This window comes from Rhinolophus ferrumequinum, chromosome 4, assembly GCF_004115265.2.
Source record: "Rhinolophus ferrumequinum isolate MPI-CBG mRhiFer1 chromosome 4, mRhiFer1_v1.p, whole genome shotgun sequence".
Classification (NCBI taxonomy): Eukaryota; Metazoa; Chordata; class Mammalia; order Chiroptera; family Rhinolophidae; genus Rhinolophus; species Rhinolophus ferrumequinum.
Genome location: NC_046287.1, coordinates 19917459 through 19945294, shown reverse-complemented (window position 1 = coordinate 19945294; position 27836 = coordinate 19917459). Strand labels below are relative to the sequence as shown.

Here is a 27836-nt window from a genome sequence, read left to right as displayed (position 1 = left end):
GAAATTTTCAGAAAGGTGTGATAAGAATCCCAAGGATTCGTGCCAATGAGAACACAACAAATTTTTCCTTTATTTACTGGAAACCAAATCAGTTTGAGGATATCTCCTTTATTTCTGTTCTGTATATGTTGCTTGAAAACACGGGGGGAATTATCTATTCCTATCATATTTGAGTAAAATTTAAAAGGACATATTTTAAAACATTTGGGTTCATTAAGTCAAGTCTCTTTAAGGGAAAGAGTATATAAGTAAATGAAAACAGTGTTAATATATCAAACATATATCCTGAACAATATCATGCCAAAGTTTGTTCTTGGAACAGTGTTGTAAGAGTCATAGCATATTATTTAGGTGTTCTTGGGAGCAGACATGTACTAGTTATACAAATACACTTAAGAACCAAAAGAATGTTAAAAATATTGCCCTCACCTGTTATTTTGAAAAATGGAACATCATGCTACTTTTAAAGCATAGTAAGGAATAGTAGAAACATATTATATATAATTTAACATTTTAATGTTAATTAATAGACCCTGACTTTGTATATTTCCTAATATTTTTCTAATTATTTCACATCTAATTATTTCATTTAAGTCTCTTAGTCACCTTCGCTGACAGGCAGGAGAGGGGTTATTATCCCCATAGGGACATAACCACCTGCTTATGGTTTTACAGTAAACACAATGCTTTTTCTTCTGGAATACTCAGAAAACTATGCATGCCTGCAACCTATCTGAATGAAACAATCCCGAATATTCAATGCTTCCAATTAGCTGTAGCAACACTCTGGAGTTTTGTGAATGCCAATGATTTGTGTAGTTGCAAAGCAGAATTTGAAATGGAAAAGACTGAATACAGTTCTTCAAAAACAGTTTTAAGAGTTTTCAACCTGTTAAACACTGTGCACAGCACTGACACATCAAAGGCGAAAATAGGAGAAACCCATTATTATATAGATAAATGAATGTTTACAATGTCATATTTGTTATGGATGCAAAAGAGTGAGAAGAATATAAGCCAATGATGGTGTGTAGTGGGTAGTGGACAAACTGGTTTTAAGATGAATGAAGGAACCTCAGATGGAATATTTAGCAAACATTTAAAAATGTGGAGTGAAGCGTAAAGTACTTGGTTCTGAAGCAGTAAATTTGGGTGTCATCCCTTTTAGGTATGCAGGGGATATTTAATGGTATGAGGTTGCATAAAATTTCCCAGAGAAATGAGAAATAGTGAGATGATAAGATAACCAAGAATGTAGACTTGAGAAACATCAACATAAAGTATGCTTCCAAAGGGAAAAGAACACTCAGGTTACTGAAATACAGATAATTACTGAGAAGCAGAGAGGTTAGAATTATGGAAGAAAAGGGAAGAAAGAAGAGTGATGGCTTTCTAAGAATTTTTTTTTTCCAATTTTAAGGAAGATGAGGCATAATTGAAAAGAAAGGAAGTTGGAAACACTCTTTCCAAAATACACCATGAAAGAAACATGTGTAAACCAGAGAGTTGAACACACCAGTGAGAGTTAGATTTTTTATTATTATTATTATTAAAGTTTATTTGGGTGACAATTGTTAGTAAAGTTACATAGGTTTCACGTATGCAATTTTGTAATATTAAGTATAAGTACATTTATTTTACCATGATCAAAAACAGTCCTCAAAAATCTGTTATAAGACAAGTGACAAAAATTATATCATTATTTAGTTTTAAATGTATTTGGCATGTTGGGAGTATTTAGTGGTGTTATAATAACACAAAAATAGCAGGGCATCCATTTGACACTTGGGCACTATTCTACTTCTCTGCTTATTAATTAATGAATCTATTAATTTATTTATTTTCAAAAGGGGAAAATTGTTGTACATTATTACTATTATGATTTCAAAAACTGTTAAAATGGTAAATTAAGACACATTCTTTTTTTCTCTTTGCCTTAGTAAATTTGAATTTGAAAGTCTGTTTCTCTTCACCTCTCTTATTCTTTTCCGCAAAAGAAGAGTAATAAATGCAGTCTAAGAAGATACTCTTAATAAAGTATCATGTATACAACTATAAAATGTGACGATAAAGACACTTTAGGGTATAAGAAACAGAAACTCACCTACATCAACTAGATTAAGGTAGAAATGTCCCAAAATCCAAGGACAGAAAATGAAGAACACTTGCGTTCTTGCCCCAAGTGGAACAGAGAATGAGAAATTAGGCAGATTCTTTATGTACATCTTTACATCCCTCACTTTCTGTCTTTCCACTTGGTACCTATGCCCTTTTGGAAACACCTGTTTACTTTCTCTACACTGTTTGGTCACAACTTGTACATGGCTGCTACTGGGTTTTTGCATACTCCAATCCTTCAGTTTCAGTGGAGACTTACTTTTCTCCCTCTCAGTTTTACCTTCACAAATGCATTGAGGAGAAAGAAGTCATCTTTGCTTGAGCATAGCTGTATATAGCAGTTTCCACATAAGATAAGGGTTGTCTCAGATTTGGCTCCTCTTGGTGGCTGAGGTACTCCACATTCCTAGTCCTACTGTGCCTGGTGTGTGCGTGGGAGGACATGGGAGAAGCAATTTCTCCTGTATGTTGGGATGTCTCTTTAGGTGATTGGCGTATAGAAGCAGAGGGGGATGTCCCGAGTATTTTGTTATTTACATCATGTTAAAGTGAAAGCATAACACTTTAAATTTACTGAGTTGTTCATATAAATGAGGAGAATTATTACTCTGGAGGCATTTTAGTAAGGGGTTATTTATATTTTTTTGTTGTTGTTGTAGTTTTTGTTTTTTTTTAATCTTGTCACAGAATTAATAGGGATATTCTGGTAGATGCTATCTTGCGTGCATTCTGTTTGTATTAGATATACTTTCTTTTCCATAAACTTATTTCACACTAAATCACAATGAATGACTATCATAATAACAAATAGCACGTCAACACATTTATTCGACCAGAGCCCTCTTGAGATAATGTCTGAATTTTCATCAGGACTGTAGTGATTAGTGTTTCTAATTATGATAATCAAGTAACTCATTAGTGGCTATGTTTTCAAAAAGGATTTAAAATTAAAAAAAAAATGTGTCTAAAATATGGCGAAGCATTTGACTCAGGCTATTGAAACGTGAGGAAAAATAAAAGGAAAAGTTGGACCTTAATATCATTTACTAGTAAAATATACGTAAGGCAAGGGTGCCCAGTTTTTGCATGCAACACATTCTCAAAGACCTAGTTTCATGGCAGTTCACTTGAAAGGGTTCTCTTGCTTATTTTTGAAGAGTAAATTGAACAAAAGTTGCCTTGTCTAACTTGACATCAACATACACCATCCAATGAGTGGATAAATGTTTCGACAAGGAAGTATATGTCATTAGGTGATACTCAGTATAGGAAATAGGCAATTGAAGTAAGTGAAAGTAGTTCGTGACTTTATTTTTCAAAGGAAACTTTACTTGCAAGTAGTGCAAGCTTAATGAGCAGCAGAAATTAAGATTTTGTTATCTTTCATGTGTACTTACTACTGCTTGTTTAAAATTAGGCAAGTATTTACCGAGTGTGCCTAGGTGTATGTGTATGCATGGATTTTCCTTCCTTAGGCATACTTCCCTTGCTGTGTTTAGTTATTTATTTTCATAAGACGGTGGACAAACTTCTATTTTTCTCTCTGCTTCAGAGAGCTCACTTGGGAATAAGAATGTTCTGTATTTTGAGAAGATATGTATAATGTCAATTAGTTAAAAGCACAAAGTACAAGTTGGTAAAGTTCAGTGAATGAAGCCTTACAATCAACGATTAGCACAAAAGGGTCTAAGCTATATGGATAAATTACATATACAGTTGTTATACTTAACCCTGCGCTTTTGACCCTATTCAAACACATATTTATCGTAGTATTTGGTTTCAAACTTATCAGACCTTCCTTTTTAGCAGATGTTTCACAATATCTGATTGGCCCTTTCAACCTCTCAGATTCTAAGCATGGGATATTTCCAGTTGAACTGAGAAAGGTGTTTTTTTATGAATTAATTTGAATATTGAGTTAAGCAGATGGTTTCTTAAGATGTGGTTATAAGTCCCTCCCAGGCAGAATATATCTTTTTCCTATTAAATTGAATGGTCATCTGGATTGAATAAACTAGAGGCTCTAAACTCAGTCAATTGATGGATCTTTGTTATTAGCCTCTTGCATGGCAATCATCTGGACAATTTGTGAGTTTATTACTGAGCGGAGTTCAAAGGTCTCTTTAAACTCTGTAAGCCTATCATTTTAAATGTGGAGTTGAGAATGTGGCTGAATTTCTCTTTGTTTCAATTATATAAAAAGAAGTAAGATAATTTCTACCCTATGTCATCTAAATAAAATAAAATTCATCATCCATTGGCTTCTAAACTTTAACCTTGTGTCAGTCAGTCTCTGTGACATAATTTTCTCATTGATAACAGAGGTTAGGAAAAGAAACTCCAACATCCCTTTCAACTCTACTATTCAATGAGTTGATCAAATGTTGAAGTCACCCAAAGGGAAGGGAATTGCCACAAATCTTTACTTGCAAACACAATTTTCAAACCCAGATTTCAAGCTTTTAATAGAATTGACAGTACCACAGAGGGGAATGAAAACAAGACCTAATAGAATTTAAAAAGAGGAAAGGCTGAAAGAAAGGCAAAGTGGGATTCAGAGCTAAGGAGCTCAGTGTCAGGACTATGAATCATATTTACTCTGATTTCCTTTTTCTTTTTATGTTGAGTCTCAAGAGATACCACCTACTTTATCTGGTTGCTTCCTTCGGCTTCTACAAACACACACGCACACACACACACACACACACACACACACACACACACACACACCCTCCCTCCTACGCAAGTGCTTACTTCTTAGAAGCTGGAGAAGAGTTATATCTTGCTGTTTAAAGTGCTGCATAACTGTGTGGATTATTAGAGAATATTGTGGATTATAGGATTAATGTCAACAACATCTTTCTGTAATGATGTACAGAAATAAACACAAATTAACATTCCATGATCTCATTCCCTGTTGATCTTAGGTCTCTTAGTAATCAAAGTAGTAAGAAAATACTTAGTAATCAAATGATACTTAGTAATCAAAGTAGTAAGTATCATAAGAATAGTCTAGCAAAATCTTTTTTTTTCTTTCATTGAAGGGTAGTACAACATTCTGCTCATTCCTGTCAGTTCTTATTTTCTAAGGTTGAATTTAAAAAATCTTTTGAAAAAGAGCTTAAATTGTAATCGAATAGTAATACAAGACCACGAAGACCCAAGCTTCAATGATATTGAATTTCAAATTGAGGCAATAATTTATATATATATACATATGTACATATATGTATATATATATAAATTTATAATATATATAATATACAATATAATTATAATATAATATATTATATATACTAGATAACATTTATATATATATTATATATAATATATGATATATAATATATAATATGTATAATATATATTAAATATATGCATATATGTATAATATACTCACACGTATATATATACACATACACATATATCTTTTCTAAAATCATTTATCATCTTGATTTGGAAGTGGATTTTTATTATCCATATAATTAATATGAAGAGAAATGTGTTTTTTTTTGTTTTTCTTTTTGTTTTGTTTTGTTTTTTTAAATTAAATTTTACTGGGGTGACAATTGTTAGTAAAATTACATGGATTTCAGGTTTACAATTCTGTATTACATCATCTATAAATCCCATTGTGTGTTCACCACCCAGAGTCAGTTCTCCTTCCATCACCATATATTTGATCCCCCTTACCCTCATCTCCCGCCCCCCATCCCCCTTACTGTCTCGTAACCACTAAACTATTGTCTGTGTGTATGAGTTTTTTTTCTCATTTGTTTGTCGTGCTCTTTTGTTGTTTTTGGTTTATATACCACATATCAGTGAAATCATATGGTTCTCTACTTTTTCTGTCTGATTTATTTTGCTTAGTAGTATAATCTCAAGATCCATCCAGGTTGTCACAAATAGTCCTATTTCATCTTTTCTTACCGCCAAATAGTATTCCATTGTGTATATATATATATATATATATATATCACAACTTCTTTACCCATTCATCTATCAAAGGACATTTTGGTTGTTTCCATGTCTTGGCCACCATAAATAAAGCTGCAATGACATTGGATCACATATGTCTTTATAGATAAATATTTTCAGATTTTTTTGGGTAGATACCCAGGAGAGGGATTGCTGGGTCATATGGTAATTCTATGCATAATTTTTTGAGGAACCTCCACACTGCCTTCCATAACGGCTGCACCAGTCTGCATTCCCACCAACAGTGTGTGAAGGTTCCTTTTTCTCCACAGCCTCTCCAACAGTTGTTACTATTTGTCTTGTTGATGATAGCCATTCTGACTGGGGTGAGGTGATATCTCATTCTGGTTTTTATTTGCATTTATCTGATGATTAGTGATGTTGAGAATTTTTTCATATGTCTATTTGCCATTTGTACGTCCTCTTTGGAGAAATGTTTCATTAGGTCCTCTGCCCATTTTTCAATTGGGTTTTTTGTTTTTTTCTTGTTGAGTTTCATGAGTTCCTTGTATATTTTGGATATTAGCCCCTTATCAGAGGCACTGTTTGTAAAAATCTTCTCCCATTCAGTTGGTTGCCTCTTTATTTTGTCGATGGTTTCTTTTGCTGTGCAGAAACTTTTAAGTTTGATATAGTCCCATTCATTTATTTTAGCTTTTACTTCCCTTGCCTTTGGTGTCAAATTCATAAAATGATCTTTGAACCCAAGGTCCATAACTTTAGTACTTATGTTTTCTTCTATGAATTTTATTGTTTCAGGTCTTATGCTTAAGTCTTTGATCCACTTGGAATTAATTTTGATACATGGTGACAGATAGCAGTGTAGTTTAATTCTTTTGCACATGGCTTTCCAATTCTCCCAGAACCTTTGTTGAAGAGGATGTCTTTTCTATATTGTATGTTTTTGTTTCTTTGTGAAAAATTATCTGTCCACATTTATGTGGTTTTATTTCTGGGTTCTCAATTCTATTCCTTTGGTCTATGTGTCTGTTTTTTCTGCCAATACCATGCTGTTTTGATTATTGTTGCCCTGTAGTACAAGCTACTCCAGCATTGTTCTTTTTTCTTAAGATTGCTTTGGCTATACAGGATCTTTTGTGGTTACAAACAAATTTGATGATTTTTTGTTCTATTTCTTTAAAAAATGCCATCGGGAATTTGATGGCGATTGTAATAAATCTGTATATTGCTTTGGGTGATATGGCCATTTTAACTCTGTTGATTCTTCCAATCCATGAGCATGGAATATCTTTCTATTCCTTTGTGTCTTTTCCAATTTCTTTTAAATATCTCTTATAGTTTTCAGCATCTAGGTCTTTCACATCCTCGGTTAAGTTTATTCCTAGGTATTTTATTCTTTTTGCTGCAATTGCAAAAGGAATGTTTTGTTTTGTTTTTTTTTTCGTTTCTTTTTCTGAGATTTTATTGTTAGTATATACAAATTCAATGGACTTTTGTATGTTGATTTTGTAGCCGGCAACGTTACTGTATTCATTGATTGTTTCTAATAGCTTTTTGGGGGAGCTTTAAGGTTTTCTATGTATAGCATCATGTCATCTGCAAAGAGTGACAGTTTAACTTCTTCATTCCCAATTTGGATGCCTTTTATTTCTTTCTCTTGCCTGATTGCTCTGGCAAGGACTTCCAACACTATGTTGAAAAGCAGAGGTGATAGGGGACAGCCCTGTCGTGTTCCTGAACGTAGAACAAAGGGCTTTGGTTTTTCACCATTAATTATGAGATTAGCTGAGAGTATCATATATGACCTTTATCATGTTAAGGTATTTTCCTTCTATACCTATTTTATTAAGTGTTTTAATCATAAATGGATTTTGTATCATCTTGTCAAATGCTTTTTCTGCGTCAATGGATAGAATCATATGATTTTTGTCCTTTATTTTCTTTATGTGATGTATCACATTGATGGATTTGTGGATGTTGAACCATCCTAGTGCCCCTGTGATAAACCGCAGTTGGTTGTGATGAATCTTTTAAATGTATTGTTGTATTAGGTTTGCTAGAATTTTGTTTAGAATTTTTGCATCTGTATTCGTCAGAGATATTGGTCTGTAGTTTTCTTTTTTTTGTAGTTTTCCTTTTTCTGTTGTCCTTACCATGTTTTGGTGTCAGGGTAATGTTGGCCTCATAAAATGAGTTAGGGAGTACTGTCTCTTCTTCAATTTTTTTGGAAGAGTTTGAGTAGGATTGATATTAGATCCTCTTTGAAGGTTTGGTAGAATTCACTAGTGAAGCCATCTGGTCCCGGATTTTGCTTTTGGGAAGGTTTTGGATGACTGATTCAATTTTGTTACTGGTGATCAGTCTGTTTAGATTTGTTCTTCATGGTTCAGCCTAGAAAGGTTGTGTATTTCTAAGAACTTGACCATTTCTTCTAGGTTATTGAATTTGCTGGCATATTGTCCTTCATACTATTCTTGGATGATCCTTTGTATTTCTGTGGCATCCGTTATAACTTTGCCATTTTCATTTCTGAGTTTGTTTATTAGTGTCTTCTCTCTTTTTATTTTAGTGAGTGTAGCCACAGGTTTGTCAGTTTTGTTAATCTTTTCAAAGAACTAGCTCTTTGCACATTAATTTTTTCTACTGTCTTTTTGTTCTCTATTTCATTTAGTTCTGTTCTGATTTTTATTTTTTACTTTCTTCTGCTGACCTTCGGTGTCATTTGTTCTTCTTTTTCTTGTTCTTTAAGGTGTAACGTGAGATTATTTATTTGGGATTTTTCTTGTTTCTTGTTTCTTGAGATAGGTCTGTAATGATATAAATTTCCCTCTTAAAACTGCTTTCGCTGCATCTCCAAAATTTTGGTAGGATGTATTTTCATTCTCCTTTGTTTCTATATATCTTTTGATCTCTCCTCTAATTTCTTGTTTGACCTGGTCATTCTTTAAAAGTGTGTTGCTTAATCTCCATGTATTTGTGTTTTTTTCTACTTTCTTCTTGCAGTTGATATCCAATTTCAAATCCTTGTGATCAGAGAATATGCTTGGTGTAATTTCAATCTTCTTGAATTTGCTGAGGCTAGTTTTATGTCCCAATATATGGTCTATCCTTGAGAATGTTCCATGTGCACTAGAAAAAAAATGTATAGTCCGATGTTTTAGGATGAAGTGCTCAATTATGTCAATTTCGTCTAATGTGTCATTTAGGGCTGCCATTTAATTATTTATTTTCTGTTTGGATCACCTATCCATAGCTGTCAGTGATGTATTTAGGTCACCTAGTATAATTGTGTTTTGGTCAATTTCTCCCTTTGGTTCTTTTTGTAGTTGCTTGGTATATTTCGGTGCTCCCTGATTGGGGGCATAAATATTGATTACTGTTATGTCTTCTTGTTTTATAGTCCCCTTTACCATTATGAAATGTCCATCTTTGTCTCTTGTTACTTTTTTACCCTGAAGTCTGTTTCATCTGATATCAGTATGGCTACACTGATTTTCTCTGGATACCATTTGCTTAGAGTATCAATTTCCACCCTTCACTTTGAGTCTATGCTTGTCCTTGTAGTTGAAATGTGACTCTTAGAGACAGCATATGGTTGGACTTAGTATTTTGATCCAATCTGCTACTCTGTGCTTTTTATTGGTGAGTTCAGTCCATATATGTTAATTATTGATATGTGAGGATTTCCTGTCATTCTGTCTTTAGTTTTCTGGTAAGACTATGTCTCCATTGTTTCTTTGCCTTTTTGTTGTTTATTATTTCTGTGTGGTGGTATTCTATGATTTTTCCCTTTGTTTCTTCTTTTATTACATATATGTTTCAGTTCTGGATTTTTTTTTGAGTGGTTATTATTAAGTTTATGTAAAAGAAAGTTTGATATTTAGAGCATTCCATTTTCTTCAACATGCTTACTTTCTCCATTCCCATATTCCGGTTCAGACCTTTACTCTCCCCCTTTTTATGTTTTGGTTGCCACAAATTGCACTGTTGATGGTAGTTGAATAGCCTCTTTTAGTATTTCTTGTAGAGCAGGTCATGTATTAGAAAATTCCCTCAGCTTCTGTATGTCTGGAAAGGTCCTTATTCCTCCTTCATATCTAAAGGATATCTTTGCTGGGTATATTATTCTTGGCTCATAATTTCTCTCTTTCAATAATTTGAATATTTTGTTCCACTCCCTCCTGGCTTGTAGAGTTTCTGCTGAAACATCTGGTGATAATAATTGGCTTTCTTTTGTAGGTTACTGTCTTCTTTTCCCTGGCTGCCTTGAGGATTCTTTCTTTGTCATTGATTTTTGACAGCTTCAATACAATGTGCCTTGAAGAAGGCGTGTTTGGGTTGAGGTAATTAGGTGTTCTGTTTGCTTCTTGGATTTGAGTATCCAGTTCTTTCCACAAATTTGGGAAGTTCTCATTAACTATTTATTTGAATATACTCTCTGTTCCCTTCTGTATTTCTTCTCCTTCTGGTATGCCCGTTATTCTTATATTGCTCTTTCTGACGGAGTCAGAAAGTTCTTGTAGAGTTCTTTCATTTCTGTTAAGTCTCAAGTCTCTTTCTTCTTCCATCCATGTCATTTCCAGGTTTCTATCTTCGATGTCAGTGATTCTTTCTTCCATCTGGTCACCTCTACTACCTAAGCTTGCTATTTCATTCTTCATTTCTTCTATTGAGTTCTTAATCTCCAGAAATTCTATTTGGTTCTTTTTTAAAATTTCAATCTCTTTGGTAAAATGTTCATTTAGTTCTTTGATTATGTTTCTGAGTTCATTAAACTGCCTTTCTGTGTTTTCTTTCATCTCATTGAGTTTTTTTCAAAACTGCAATCTTGAATTCTCTGTCATTTAAGTCACATATTTTCATATGTTTAAGTTCATTTTCTGGAGACTTTTCACTTTCTTTCTGGGCTGTCTTGTTTCCTTGGTTATTCATGGCAATTAGTGATTTATTGTTTCTCTTCCTACACATCTACAGGAGTGGGTTCTGCAACTAGTTGATGGGAAGAGGTCTTTCTTTTGTTTTCCAATACGTGTTGGTAGAGTGTTTTATTTTCTGGCTGACTGCAGCCTTTTTGTTCTCTCTCACACTGTAGTGTTATGTTTTCTCTGCACTATTCCAGCTTCTCACACAATGGGGAGATTCCCTGGAAGGCGGGCTTCTCCTCAGTTAACAGTTCGTCTGGGTCATAGGGCACCACGTCCCTGTGGGGATGCGGAGAGCTTTTGAAGTTTCAAAGCTCTTCCTGCATCAGATTCAGAGCCCATGTGTTTCAGCAGTTCTTTTCACTCCTGCAAGGATCCGCCCAGATAGCTGGGGATAGGGGCAGGGTGAGTTGTGAGAGGTGGCACAGAGCAATGGTGATGACCACCACCATAGCCATTCCTGCTTCCACAGCTCCCTCCCCTTTGCCGGGACTAATTGGGCTGTGTCTGTGGCCACAGTTCTCAGAACTGCAAATATTCTGTTCTTTTGATCTGAATATTTTTCCACTTCTAGCATTGGGCAGGTGTGGGTGGGGTGAGTTCTGGGAGGGTAGGGTGGGGGCAGCTGGTCTCAGTGCCTAAGGCTTTCTGTTCTTTGCTTTGTAGTGAGGGCTTAAACCACCGTTTTCAGCCTTCTTACCTCAGTCTTTGCTCCGAGGTCTCTGCTGTGAGCGTTGGTTTCAACCGTGTTATATGCTGTCCCCTCAGCCCTGTGAGCCATAAATGGAGCCCTAGCAGTCCGAGTTCTTCCCTCTTGCGCAGCTATGGTAGTTCTGGGAAGCAGGGAGCTCTGAGCACTGAGCTAGGTCTGAGTCTTGCTCCACATGGTGCCGTCTCCACACTTCTTCCCTCCCTCTTCCCCTGCTTGTGCAATTTGCCCACCTTTAGGTGAATTCAGTAGTGAGCCACTTCGTCTTGCCTGTCTGCTGTGCAGGGAGTCCTTTGTGGAGTTATAGTTGTTCCATTTATTGTAATTCCAGGGGAGATTTCCAGAGGCTCACCTAACACCACCATTTTGATGACGTAAAGAGAAATGTTTTATAAAATGTTCTCTATACATTGTTAAATCATTTTTTAAATAGTGACCATCACCTCTACTTCATAAAACTATCATGAACTTAAATATTAATCCTTATTTAGTTGGAGTAAATATATTTATTTTGATGTCATTGCAGGAGAAAAATGTGTTATTCTCTGACAAAGAACTATCATTCCATATCCTTCTGAAGAACACTATATAGGAAAAAGACACAATGGATAAATTCCACTATCTACTTCACTCAGTAGATTGCATTTCTCCCCTCTACTTTGAAATATTTACATGTTGCTGAATATATTTGGTATATATACAGAGTTCATCAAAATCACCATAATTATTTACCATCAACTTTTTCAGGACAAGTATGATTTATTATTTTTATTCTTTTTAACGATTTCATGAAAAACTATTTGGCATGTAGGAAGATATTAAGAGATGTTTGTTGAGTGAATGGATGTGTTTATTTGAGGGAATCTTCATAGAAGATACATTTAATGTGCTTCATGAAGAGAATATCAAATCATATGTTTTATCATTTTCTTCCTCAAAAATGTTTCCCAATTATGCTTCACATTTGTTAATACACCTTTTCAAAATGACTGTTTGTATATGTTCCTGAAATTTATTTCTGTTGAACTTCCATACCTCTCCTCTCCAGGGGAGCAACTCGATAAGGATAAATTAGAGAAGTGTTAGTGTTTTACACAGTCATCTAAGTGTTACACTTCTATGTCCTCAGGATTGAAAGATAAACAATCAAGTGGTTTTGTTGAGGTTATATTAGTTTACAGTTGGATGCAAAGCTAGTAATTTAAGAGATGAATCTATTAGCAGTGACTACATCTGTCAATGTTTCCTGTTCATTAATGTACATTCCTTCAGATATTCTTACCCCAAACCTATGAGAAAAAACATTTTTGAGAGTTTAGAGGTGAGCATATTTCTGATGTGACTTGGTCTTGTTCCTTAAAATTCATAAAATTTAAATTTTTAAAATATATTTAAAGAACACTCTAGCCTTTTAAACATTTACAGCTAAATAGATCCTATACTTGCTGAAGAGATTCCATCCAACATCACTGTGATTAGTGTAATTTGGCCCTAAATACCCTATACTATTTCAAAAGGTACTCAATGTAGCAATTATTTTTCTGAAGAGAAAGTAGAAGTATTGTCAATAAACATGAGACTTTTGATAGTGGTGTTTTTCTCTTCATGAATATAAAGATGGAACATGAGCATTAGAAATTATATGTTGTTTTTGATAGGGTAACACATTTTCAAAGCCATTTGCTCTCACAAGATGAGAGCAAATGGTTATAACAAAATCAGTGCTAAAGTGTTAGCATTCCTGAAGTCCCTTTATCAACTAAATTATGTACATCATTTTATGAAGGTCTAAAATTACAGACTGATATTTGGAAAAAAATATTACCTTAACTTTTAGGGTAATATATCTAATAATATCTCACATATATATTGCATGTTGACTTAGAGAGTTGAAGGAGATCCTGTAGTTTAAACTTTCAGTGTCACAGACAAAGACCTTGAGCTTGAAATGACAAGGTCAGAAGATGGTAGAACTCAGGTTCAAGTGCATGTCTCTAAAGTGCTAATGGGCACATTCTACTATATTCTGAAACATCCTTGTTTACTCTAAATCATTAATTAAAAAGTTACAAATTTGCACTAAAATGTACATACTGTACAATTTGCATAGGTGAATTTAAACTAAAAATGTGAAATTGTCAACTTACAAAAATATATCTTAAAATTATGTATTCTAGAGGGAGCATCTGCTTATTAATGTACTATATAAATAAAAAAAGCAAAGCATGCTTTCTTTCTTTCTCTGTGTATGCTATTAAAAATAGAGGTTCCACCTTTAGGATCTGTTCTAGAAAACATCTCAATATGAGAAGTATAATAAATCACCGAACTATTTAAGAATTTGCCTTAAAAAGACAGTATTAAAGTAACTGGCGTGGTCTTGATTTTTTTTTTAAATTAAAGTCTATTGGGGTGACAATTATGAGTAAATTTACAGAGATTTCAGGTGTACAATTCTGTAGTACATCATCTCTCACAGCCTTGAATTTTTAATTCACTTTAAAGAACTCTAGATTTGAATCTCTGAATTTATTACCTGATTTCTTTGACTGGAGGTTGATTTGCAGACTGTTGTTAAAGACTGGCAAGGATAATATTATGTTAAAAGTTTATTTTTGGAAAGCATTTTTTTTCACGATATAAGAACGTAATTCTACTATTGCCAATTATATTCCGTTCAGCTGTGTGTGTGTGTGTGTGTGTGTGTGTGTGTGTGTGTGTTTTATTTCTCTCTTTACCACAGACATTTCAAAATATAATTATAATTTTTTATAAGATTTTTTTTCCAGAAATACTTCACCCTAAACTTCAAGATGCATTTGTGTTATGTGTGTGTGTGTGTGTGTGTGTGTGTGTGTGTGTATATATATATATATATATATATATATATATATATATATATATACACTTCAGGATATATATGATATAATACATTGTGATTTATTTCTAGCATATTTAAAATTATAAATAAATATATAATTTAACTTTATAGTTAAGGGTGAAATATTTTAGAAAAATATACTTTTTGATGTAATATTAATAATAGCAATTCTGTGTAATAAACACTTGTGCATATAAAACTATATGAAATCATCCTAATAAAAAAAAAACAAACATGTGAGTCACTCACATGAAACATATATTCAGAAGCATGGTGCTTGTATATTTGCATGTATGCACACACGTAAATGAAATTCACAAATGGCCTCCTCTGCATAAAAGAAGAATATTTACTGTGTGGAGATTTCATCACTGTATACCTGAACTCACTTACATCTTAGGCTCATATAACTTCACTTTGCATTTTAATGACTGTTAATAGAACATCTTAAATACTAATATCTGTACACTAATAAGTTAATGTTAGCACTGTATTTGGCACTCTTTCAAAACTCGTTGGAAATTTTAACCACCTACAAAATTTGAATTAGCTCTTCTTAAGCATTAATTGCTTAGAGTGAAAATGAAACTCATCATTTTCCTTTCCTGAAGTGAAGTCTTTCAGTTCAATCTGGAAACAGAACAAAAGATTTCATCTTCAAATTCCAAGCGAACACATCTAAAACAGGACCTCTTCCATAATATCTAGAATTTAAAACAGTTTTAGACAATCTATTTTTTGTATATTCAGAAAAAATTACTTTTTGTTTCTCTTCAAGTTACAAATACAATTAAAAATATATAAAAAGTCTCAGGGATTTGATAACAAGAAATAATAAAATAAACTTAAATGAACAACAAAACAATAGTCTTGAACGAAAACAGAGAATTCATATTCCTGATTAAGTGTGGTACTGAAAATGCCTAATTTTGTTTTCGGACAGAAGTTAGTGTCTCTCCTTCAGTGTCTGTGGAGTTGCAAAGGTCTATATAGCCTGTTTTCATTTATTTAAAATGCAGAATTAAGTTGCAATGTGCAGTGCCTACTGGCATTAATAGAACTGTGCCCAAGCAATATAACATGTAGTCCTTTTGTAATTTAAAACCTTTTAAAGTATTATTGCTCTTGTGAAATGGCTTTACAGTAAGCTTATAATACAAGGAAGGAAACAGTAAGGTTATAATACAAGGAAGGAAACAACAGAGAAATTGTGAAGTATAGAGCATTATTATTTGAAGTACACTTTCTGAGGGATTTTATTTCTATACTTGCCCATAGCAACTGGGCCAAAAGAGGTGCATAAAACTAATATAACACCCATGAACCATTTAAAGAAAATGTGGCAGTGTGCACAGAGCAGCTACAATCTGTGGTCTTTTATAAAGGTGGATTTGCATTGCTCTTCCTTGGTGAGTAATGACCTAAAATTGTATCCAGTTTGTCTATATTAAGTTAGAGAGCTTAGTAGTAATTGCTTATGAAGGAATTTATAGCTGCATGTGGGAAAATATATGGGCTATACGTGTATTTATTTATTTAGCAAAACTGTGCTTACCCTCATGCACCCAGCAGCCCAGAACCTTTGCCTTGAGGACTCTTTGGCACACTCAAGGTTCAATTCACAGATGTTTGCTCTGTTACTGCATATGTAGAGGGAACCTGCTGAGTAGCTTGACATAGGGGCTATTTTTCAATTTTTAAATGAATTACCAAAAATTCTATAAGATTACAAAGTTACCTTTTTTTTCATTCTCCTCACATTAAATACTGTCTTGAGACAAGGAGTTCAAATGCAGTCTAATGCAAGCCCTCTCAAAAATTGGATGATTTTTTAAAAATATATCTCTATCTCTGTCTATGTTTATTTGTGACTAGTCTCTTAGAAAAGGCTTGAAAGTTATTGCATAGAAAGAAAATCAACTAACCGAACATTGTCAGGAAATGGACACTATACAGAATTGCTAAAACTTTATAGTAACCAAAGATATTTATGGCAATAGATTGCTCTCAAATACCACTTAAGCAATAACACGTTGAGAGAAAGCTATTTCTTGGTTATGGTACTTGGCACCTATATATTTTATTAAATTGTTGCAATTGTTTGAAAAATGTCAGCCAGCATATAATAAAGACTATTAAATATTGGAATAGCATATGCAAGAAGAATTCCTAAACAAAGAAAAAAAATATAAAACATGTCATCTGGTACTTCACCTTGCACCTCTTCCTGAATTTCTTCAGACTTTACTTTCACATCCTTAGATATTTTTTTTTTATTAGTTTCAGGTCTACAAAACAATGTGTAATTAAACATTTAAACCCCTCACAAAGTGATAACCTCCCCAGTTTACCTCCCCTCTGACATTGTATATAGCTATTACAATTGCACTGATTTCTTAGATATTTTTTAATCCTCTTTTTACTTAGATGTGTTAAGAGTTTTCGTGATTATAAAGTATTCCTATATCTCAACTGTTTTGGAACAAATCGGTTCCATTTAACGTATCATAAAATAGTAAACTGATGTAAATGTTGTACTAATGCTTTAAAAGTGACCTACAGCTACAAAGTGTACGATAAGAAATACAGTTTTATTTTTTTTTCAAATCTGTTAATATCGCTTAATTACAGGGAACTATAATTGAGGGAATTCAACTGGCGTACTTAATGGCCTGTGCCAAAAGACCATATAAAGTCAGCTTTTGTTTTCTCATTAATCCTACGTGACACAGTCAAGTGCTCATAGTTCATTGAGCAGCAGTGATTACGTCCATCCCCTAGTCTCTCTGCAAACCTGGAATAAAAATGGAAAGGCTTGTTGGACAGAGAACTGAAATGCTATTGGGAAAGAGAAGAAAGGAGGTATATTTGGGACATGAAGAAGAGAGAAGGTCTCTAGACTGAAAGGAGATCTGGAATGGGGATTATGAGAAGTGTGGAGGAGAATTTACACAAAGTGAGCAGGGTCAGTGGTCAGTTCAGCGAGTGCTGAAGCATATCTCAGTAGCATACATACCAAGGAGTCTGCTATCTTGGAAGAATCTAGAGGGTGGGCTTGGCCACGTCACTGGGGAGGAAAATGCTGCTGGCCCAGTTGAACAGGAACAAATGTCTTCATATGCACAGTAGTTAAATGCAAATGTATCCACCTAGGTAACATATGGCTGCTAGGAAGTCACTTCCTGCCATGAGTTGCTAAGGGTCCAGTTGGAGAAACAAAACATGACGACTAAACCCACTGTTATGTTTAATGTTTCTACTACAGATACTCAATCTATGGTACTAACACATTTTATTTTGTGATCGAATTTGTGATGCAAAATGTAGGAACCGGGAAAGCTAATTTTGCAATGAATTTGTTTGTTGGGGACAAAACAAAACAACAACAAAACAGTTACAAAGAAATTTTCACCCGGAGTGTTAGAAACCAAACCAATCTGTGTGATTATCAATCATTGTAAAAATCTTGCATTTATTAATTTATTCTTTAATTTCACTTAAAATATTTACCAAATAAGACCTAATCAGAAAACAAGCCCTACCGTGATTTTTCAGGATGACATCCCCTGAACATAAGCCCTCGTGTGTCTTTTGGAGCCAAAATTAACATGAGACCTGGTCTTATTTTTGGGGAAACCTAGTAATGCTGCAGGCAATGAATTATATATTGGAGATAAATTGTCAACAGGAAGATCCTTTTCCCTCATGAAGTGAAAGAAAGCAGGACTATATATAAAGGAAGCAGAGAAAGACATTTGCGCTCTAGTACTACAGGAGGGAAAACAAGCATGTTCTTTCCCTAGTTTTAGAAAACACTTTCCATTGAAAGAGCAGATTGTTCTTGAGCCAAATCAGAAGGAGACTGACACCTATGTGGTTCCTTCATTTCTGAAGATGCACAATTTCAAGATTTGATGGCTTATACAACCTTTCATAACTATTATTAGCAATCTCGTTAAGGTGTATTTGAAAAATTCAGAATAAAATAGAGAAATAAGAAAAATATCTATGTTCCTGGTATCCAGAATTAACAGATGCTAATATTTTAATATTTATGTCTCCAATTTTTAAACAACAATACTTCTTTAAAAGAAGAGAAAACAACTTTTAAAAAATAGCGTCCTATGTACTATGGGTGTAGTTGATGTTTATTTTAAATTATTTTACTGTTCATCCTTTTTTCTCATTCTACAAAAGTAATCTCTATCTTGAAATTGATATGTATTCTAGCCATCTATATTTCTGTGATTTGATTAGTATTTATATGGAATTTGGTTTTAAAATATGTACTGCATTTTCATTTTAAGTCAAAGTATATATTACTCAAGCTGAATACCTCTGGGTTCACCACAATCTAATGAGTATTTTTGCTTTGTTTTTCAAATGTATTTAATGATGACAGAAAAATAAACCAATGGAGAAGGATACAAAGAAGACATTAGAGAGAAGGCTCTAGATAAAGGCTCAAGGCTACCTGATTTGAGACAGAGTAAGTTTGAGGGCATTAAATTATCAGAACCTACTGTATGGATCCCTTAAAATATAAATGTTGTCAGTTTCGAGAAATACTCATAAAACTATATGCTTTGAGCTAAGCATATTTAGGAATGTTCTCAAAGTTCTGCCCTTGTCTTTTCGTACTGGAAATTGTTCGTGTATCTGATTGAGAAAGTATTTTAGAGTCAGGAACCATTGGAGAACCTACCTTCTGAGAAAGTACTCAGGCCTCATCTTCTCTAGGCTATTCAGTTTTTACAACAGCAATAAAAACATGAACAGTTAATTGGTTCCAGAAAGAGAGTGTGAGAGATGAGAGGAAAACCATGAATGTGGGTTTTTCTGGAAGGGTAGCGACACAAATGTGTCTAGAAGGAAGGCATGTGCTGTTGCTGGCTCGGGGCATGGCACCCCACCAGAAGGAAGGTGTTATCAGTTGTGTCAAGTGGGATGAGGACTTAGAACTGCCCCTTGAGTTACTAATGTGGAGGTCATGGTTGACCACAGTACTTCATAGAGCAGTTTCAAGGGCCTGGGGTGGTGACAGTGTGATCCAGGTGGGTTGTCCAAAAATATGTATGGAGAGAATTTACCTACACCAAGTAGAGACAATTTTTCACGTGGATTCTTTTCTGTAAATGTGAATTTCTTATTAAACTTCAGGGCTTTTGTACCAAAAGTTTTAAGAATGTTTTAGAATTCTTAATGAAAGGACTTTTTAGTTTCTTAAAACAGGTAGGAAAAAAACATAATCAGTGGGAGTTTTTAACAAGTGGAATTGTTACTTAATGAAACCCATGGCAAAAAAATACAAGGCTACTGCCTCTGTAATGGTTGCACAAAATGTATAACTGTTCCATTCATTTTTTTCAGCAAACAACCTTGATTTTATAAGAAGCTAGGCGGAGTAATAGACGAACAGGCCATATTGCTGCTACTGTAGAATTGCGTGGAAAATATAAAGAACTACCCCCTTTTTAGCAAAGAAAACAATTGTGTCTTATTTACCATTATGTGATTTTTTTCATAAAACTTTTGTTGCTTTTGCAGTTATTGATAATTTTCTTTTTATATGTGGCTACGAAACTCTTTCTTAGGGATTTATATCAAAGATTAAGCTAATAATCCTGATTATGAGGCAAGTTGGAGTAGTTATTTCTATAGTGTACTTAATGACAATTTCTCAGGAACTGAAATAGATGTTTCAGGGAAGAAAGATTTAGCCACATAATAATGTGCAGACTATTAATCATCAGTAATGGAAAACTTCAAATTGACTTCAAAGAATAAAACAAATGTATTTAGAGTGATTTCCATTTAATATGATTGTTGTTATTGAACTCTGGACCTCTAAAGTTTGATTTACATATGTTTCCTGCAGTATTAAATCTGATTTAGCAAATTCATCTTAACTATAATTCACTATATATTCTTGTCAAATTTGGCAAACAGAAAAAAAAATTAGTGTGTGAAATCTTGAAATATTTATTGTTAGGAAGGATTTGTGATGATTAAATTATCTTCATTATAAGGAATTGGTTTCTTAAAGTTTTGGCCATTTTATGTTTGATCTTAAAATATTGTTTGTAATGCTATCATACTTTTTTTCTTTCTTTTTCTTTTTTATGCTCTAATTCATAGATTTGTAACCCCCAGAGGCTATTTACATCATAAAACTCAACATTTGTCAAAAGTAAGGTTGTAAGAGTGGGTTAAACTTTTCCTCTGATGCCATTTACTGTTCTATAAACAGAGACTTTTCCAGAATTAGACAGAGGAGGGATTTCTGGGGGAAATCTTTTTGGAATAAAGCGACTTACCTGAGTTCTACAGTCATATTGTGCTTGTATTGTATTTCCTTAGGTAGGTTAGAAGACAAGGAATGCTATTAGTGCTCACGCCTCAGTACTGCCACTGTTTATGAAGCACCTATCCCTTTATTTCATAGTCGTTTCATGTATTAAGTCCGATTCTATCACTTCTCATCATTGGATATGATGTTAAATTTAATGCACTAATAACTTCTGTGCCTATCCTCAAATTAATCCTCATATACTTCATGGTTGAAGCACTGTCAAACTCCTCACAGCTCACAGGGCAGGTCATGAGAATTCATATCTTCTGGCCTTCGCATATGCTCTTGCTTCTGTCACGAATTTCTTCTAACCATTGATTCCATTATTGGCCCATCTTTCAAGCCTCTGCCCGTGAATCAAACCCAGGAGTCAAGTTGTTCTCTCTTCTCTGTCCCTTCACAATCTGTGCCTCCATTTTCACATGGCATTTTTACATATCATGGGGATTATTTGTTTCTGTGTATGATTTCACTGCTAGAGTGATGGTATTGCAGACATTAAATGCCATATCTGGGCCAACTGATACAATTTTGACACATTTGCATGCACTCAGCAAATGACTGATGATCAAAAAATAAACAAACAAAGCAAAATAGGGGAATGAATGAGCAAATGAATAGATCTTTAAGGGAGATACAGCAGAGTAGTTAATAGCCCAAGTATTGTCACTTAGGAGTGCTTTTACTGGGCAAATTCTTGCACAAAGGACTTTGAATATATCTGAACTTCTGTCTTCCCTACCTGTTAAGGAAGGATTATATTTTCTACCTCTCTGCAGAGGTTTCTTGTGGATAATACATAAAATCTTGTCTTCATAGATAGAAAGTATACAAATACAGGGTTTTTATTTTTTAGAGGCATTATGATATCCATAAAAAAAAATCATGTGATCTATGATGGGTTAAAAAAGGACAAGGAGTAGCAAATGCTAATGAGCTAGACTTCAGACTGAAAGAAAAGTGAAGCCAAAAATTCACTGTAATATCCCGAGGGCCAGACGAAGAAATGTTAACGTTAGCTCAGGGAGTCAAAAGTCTGGCCACACATTATAACTATCTGGATATTTTAAAAAGCTATTAATTATCTGGTGTGGGGTGGGGCTCAGTCATGAACATTTTTAAAACCTCCCAGGTGATTGTAATACAGTCAGGGTGAGAGCCACTGCTGGGTCACCAAAACTGAGGAAATGTTTCTAGGGAGAAAAACTGCATAATGCATGAGGTATTTTTAAAAGATTAATCAGCATGAATAGGTATGAGGAGAGGCTAGCGACAGGAATTGAGTGATTAAAATGTCTAGGAACATCACAAATGAAAAGATCTGTTTCTAAGTAATAAGCTTTTTTTTTTTTTTCTTAGAAAGTTAAGGAAGCCACTGTGGAGAGATATCAAAGATAGGCCTTATTAATTAACAGTGAAATTGTTTAGACAAACTTAGGCTCATTTCAAGAATTAATACTGGCAGAGCAGAATTTTACAAACTACATCTAGATCACAAGCAGAGGTTAAAATGACAATCACTATTTGTTCAGTTACCCATGAAGAGTTCCTAGGGGAGGTTAAGTTTTGAACATAGTGGATTGATAATGTTTCTAGAGAGAACAGGCAGACAATATATATATATATTTTTTCATACCGAAAGTTTCTAATATGGTTTGGGGTTTGAAAGTCAGATCTTCCTAGACTTCCATATTGCTACATTTTCTGAAACAAACAGACAAACAAAAATAAGTAAATGGGATACTTAATTGATATCTTCAAAATGTAACGGAGAATATCCCGGAAATCATTTAATGCATGTGCCCCTTTCCTGGGTTTAAAGTAATTTCAACATAAAAATAAATATTTAAAAATGTAATGTGAGTGTTTTAAACTGATTTAAATATATAAAACGGTGGTCTTGAGGTAACAATATACTTAAGTAGATATACTAAACTCTAAAACTAATTTGCTATTTAAAATGTTTTTGATAATAATATTCTAACAACTTGTTTTTTGGGATGGGAAAAGTAAAATTTTGTTAGTGAATCAAAAATGTAGCATACTAGTTTGAACAAATATTATCTTCCCTACTTACGTCGTAAAAATCTGTGCCTATGCTGTAGTCTTATGGGAGAGGAAACGTTTATCAATGCTGAACCCTTTCTGGAGGCACTACAATATCTTTTATTAAAGTAGAAATCTTAGAAACCCCAATGTTTTGTTTAATAAATGACCAAACAGCAATACTAATAAATATTATTTTCCTTGAATCTAACCAGATATTTAAGGAAGAAGGAAGCAAGAGTAACAAGAACTAAATGATATCCTATTTTCACATAAAAAAATATTTTAGTGAGGAATATGAAAAAGCCATTTTAATATTTTAACAGAGAAAAACCAAGCCATAATTTAATATCTTACCTTCTATAATTCACATCTATTTCCAAGTGAATTATTTTAGTTAACCTGTTTTTTAAAAAAATATTTTATATTTGGTACAGAAAAAAGTAAAATCATATTTTAAGATCTTAAACTTTTAGTTTTCAGTTTTGTCTATTTCAAATGCATCATTTATAAAGGCCATGCACATGGGAGATGAGTTTTGCGACATTGCCCCAGAAAGCTGGGTAGTAACCCAACCTTGGGAAAAATATTTTATTATGCCTTTTTTTCTTCATCTGTAAGTGAGAAATAAAATAATATCTATGTCACAGGTTATCTGTATTACATATATGAAGCATTTGAATAATATTATGCAAAAATAGTTATGTGTATGGTATCATTAAGTTTAGCTACTAAATGTGTTTTAGCTACTGAAATCATAAGCATAATAAATAAACATTGCTTAAAAAATAAAAGATAAAAATAAAATTACATTTTCGATTTCTGTAGTTTTAGTTGGAACACTTTGACAATTTGTTTATCCTGGGATGATTTTTTACCTTTTTGGTAAAGGCTCGGTATTAATGCATGTACCTGTGAGTGTAGATCCTTGTTAGTTCAAGTGGTGCTCTTTAATTAGACTCTTAGCAAACAACCATGTCTCTCAATAGACACTCTAATGTGGAGTGGTTTGTCACAATTATTTGGTAATCTCTTTCAGTGTAATTCACACAGCAAAAGTGACAATATTCCTGTCACTCCTCAGAAATGTCCCAGCTCTGCGGGTTTCCACATTCAGGAGAATGAAGAAAGCCATTACGAGGTATGACATATCTCTATAGAGACCATGCTCAGTACTGAGCAATTTGCATTTTCCTAGTGATTTTAAATACTGTAAGTTAACTATTATAAATATTTTCTTTGCTGATCTCTTATATGTTCATATTTTTGTGCTAGTACTTTTTCAAAACAACTTTAAGTAAACAATTTTAGAACAAAAAGCAAATGATAATCTTTTTTTTTTCCTTTTTGGTAATGATCTATTAAAAAGAGTATAATGTTCTTGTCATTGAATGAAAATTGTTGATGTTTATCTAATTTTGGAGGAAGTAATAAGCAACTTTCATAGTTATATGTTCTTACTAATTTACTTGTATTAGTTGAGCTAAAAGATGCACAATTCTATTTGTTGAAAGATTGGTTTTCTTCATCCCCTACTCTCAAGGAAAGTAAAGGAGACAATGCTGCTTAATATAAACAGGGAAAATTGGAAAGATTATCATTAATCTTTTCCTTTTCTTTTACTATTTTTTCTCATCTCAGCTTGATCTTTTATTTTTATTTTGAATTTAAAATAAAAATATTTGTTTTAATATGTCCATTCACTGTAAATTGTAGAAGATCCGTTTCTTTCTTTCTTTCTCTTTCTTTTCTTTCTTTCTTTTTTTCTTTCTTTCTTTTTTTAATGTTGGGGGGGCCATTGCAGTACCAATTATTTTACCATGGCTGGATACAGAAATATGTCGTCTCTCATTTCAATTTTTTGAAACTGGCGTATAAAATAACATAAATTTTATCATTGTAATAATTTTTAAATGTATAGTTCAGTAGTGTAAAGTACATTCACATTGTGCAATAGAAGATCCATATTTTTTAAGGAACTGTGTTTCAATATTTAATGCTAATCTTATACATAAATCTTTGTTTTCCCTATTTTCCACAGTCATAACATAATATAGATAGATGATAGATAGATAGATAATATTTATGCATATATATCTATGTCTGTGTCAGTGTGTTAGTGTGTAGTCTGTTTTCTCATTGAAGCTAGGTTTCTCTCCCCAACCCCCATTCCCTTAAAGGTATTGAAAACATTTTGATTATTATTAGCAATAAAGGATTTTTTGCACTTGGTTTTACCAAGAAAGGAATCAATCATTCTCAAAAGCCCCAGTAGTTATGGAGGTCTGAAGAACTATTTTGATAAAAATTTGATTGATAAGCAACTTCATTTTGGACAGTTAATTGAGGTAGAAAAGGGTTTAAGTGAAAATTTGGACTGTTTTATCCCCTAATTTATCCTCCACATATTTTTGTTATTTTTCTTTATGTGGATCTAACTATTGAGAAACACCCTTCGAAACTACAGCATCCATTCTTCTCTTACATTGCTTTTATTTTCTTCTTTAGCTTCTCTTTCTCAAAAATCTTAATCACTGGACCGTTGAGAGAAGAACTACAAATTTAGCCTTTGATTTGTCATAATCACTGTGTATGTTTCAAATGTTTAGAACACAGGAGATTCTCCCATTAATCACCCTGATTTCATTCAATAATAACACAATGATCCTTATTCTATGGCAGAAATAAGTAAGTTTTATTCATAAATAAAAACTCGTGTAAATTTTAAAAAACCTACCCAAAATGTTCTGAAAGCCATTGAAATCCAAGTGAATTTCAAGTTTCTAGGAAAAATGTACATATGTGTGTGTGTGTGTGTGTGTGTATAGATATATATATCGATATATATATCGATATATATGTATTGATATATTGATTACCCAGGGAGTGAATTGGGGAAATTGTTCTGAAGATTTCCTTATTTTTTTTATTGAGAATTTAAATGATCTATAATTAAAATAATTTTCTACAAACCATATGATTTTTAACCTTAGATATTTTATATGGTCCAAAGCATAAGAATAGTTTTTACAGGTTTACTTGACTAAAATTGTAGGGAATATGGACAAGAAAAAACATGATACCAAGAGCTATGGTGTTAATTTATATTATGACTCCAATTAGCAAAGAACAGTGAAAGTAAATTGTGTGCTATATTTCCAAACAAAAGAAAGTAGACAAATTATTTTAGCAATCTTTTATTCCACAAATTCTCATCATGTAACCATCATGTTATTTCCACTGTAGTTTGAATGGTTTCACATTAGGCCATTTCTAAGGTCCTATCTCTCTCTAGTGGTCTATGATACTAAATAAATGTGATGATAACGACAACTAACATGTTTGTAGCACATACTCTGTGCCAAGGTGTATTTCAAGCTCCTTATGTGTATATCTGACCATCATTTACATTTTGCCCTTGATCAGTTCAAATTGCTTTTGATCATAATATGCTTAACATCTTAAGTATACATTTTATATTTAAGCAGAGAGATAGCCTCTGAGGTGTCTTGTAAAATAAAACTTGAAGACAGAAATGATGCCAGCTTTGGAGTTCTATAAAGTATTCTGAGAGACAGGGTTTCTGTATAAATGTTTAAGATCTGCAGACCAGTAACAAAGGGGATAGTTTTTGTAGCCAATTCCTTAATAGCTGTTACTCTAGTGTTAATCATTCTTGAGAATTAATAGCAAAAGGTGATTAGAACCTACAAATTAGTGCCTGTGCTACCTTATTATTTTTCGTTTTCTTGAATAATGTGCTAAGCCTGGTAACGGAATGCATATTACTATTTTTTTAAATTTTTTCACAATTTATACTTCTCTTTATCACCTTACTAAAAAAAGAGGATGTTTGTTATTTTTATCATAAAAAACTTAAAAGCATAAACTATACTGTTCAAATAGAAGGTCATATTTTGTATCAATTAATGTTGGATTATCTGAATAAAGTTATTAAATTTGTATTATGACATTAGAAACAGAATAAAACCAAGGATGATATGCCTAACAAGGTTTTAATTGCTCTCAAGTTATCATTCTTAACCTGTCACTCTTAATTTAGCTATGACAATTATTGCTTATAGAGAAATGTTAATATCAACTATTGGGTAACTTATGTACCAGACACTATCCTAAGCACTTCCTACGTATTACCAATTTATCTAATCTAATACTGAGTATAAAACAGGCTACAATTTCATGTACCACTAGGAACAAATTCTGTCAGTTGAACTCTTCAGTGCTCATTTACGATTTCCTTCATATGTATCCTGCTATAAGATATGTTAATTATAGGGACATTTTCATATTACAATTGTTAAAATATAGCTCATTTAATCCTGACAACAATCTCACTAGATAGGTACTATTATTTTTCCCATTTTACAGGTGGGAAACTGAGACACAAAGTTGACATAATTTTCTCATGTTCACAGACATAGTAATTAGTGGAGCTGGAATATAAAAGTAACATGTCTTCAGAAACTGCAACGTTAACTACTCTGTGACAGTGTCTAAGTAAAAACAAAGTAAAATCACAGGCTATTTGACTGTCAAGGACCACAGAGATTATAGTCATCTTATTGACGCATAACTTAAAAACAAGAAATACGGAGTAGCTTGCCCTAGGTCACAGTCCTAGCTAGTGATAGAATCAGAATTAGATCCAGGTTTTCTAATCTTGGACAAAATACCTCTGAACTGTATTAAATTTTTCTAAACAAGTGTCAAAGAAAATAGTTCATATTTGAAATTTTTCTTAAGTTAGATTTCAGATACGGTGTGGAAGTTAAACAAACTGTCATGTTTAAAAACGTTTTCTCTTCAGGCAGGCCTTCTTTCACTGGGTACACAAAGCACAATATGGTTAAA

At 33.2% G+C, this 27836-nt stretch overlaps 1 protein-coding gene across 6 annotated transcripts in view; it reads left to right on the top strand.

Annotated features, from left to right (window-relative positions):
* The window catches only part of PCDH9 (protocadherin 9), an 875404-nt gene that overhangs the window by 296634 nt on the left and 550934 nt on the right, over nt 1–27836 (top strand). For 2 of the 6 annotated variants that reach the window (XM_033104109.1, XM_033104106.1), the window contains exon 3: nt 24049–24105. The exons of 2 other annotated variants lie outside the window; for them this stretch is intronic. In XM_033104109.1, coding sequence (XP_032960000.1) covers nt 24049–24105 — 57 coding nt within the window. Of the gene's footprint in view, nt 1–24003; nt 24106–27836 lie in introns of all 6 variants that reach the window. 2 more of the 6 variants (XM_033104108.1, XM_033104105.1) reach the window with 1 other exon arrangement.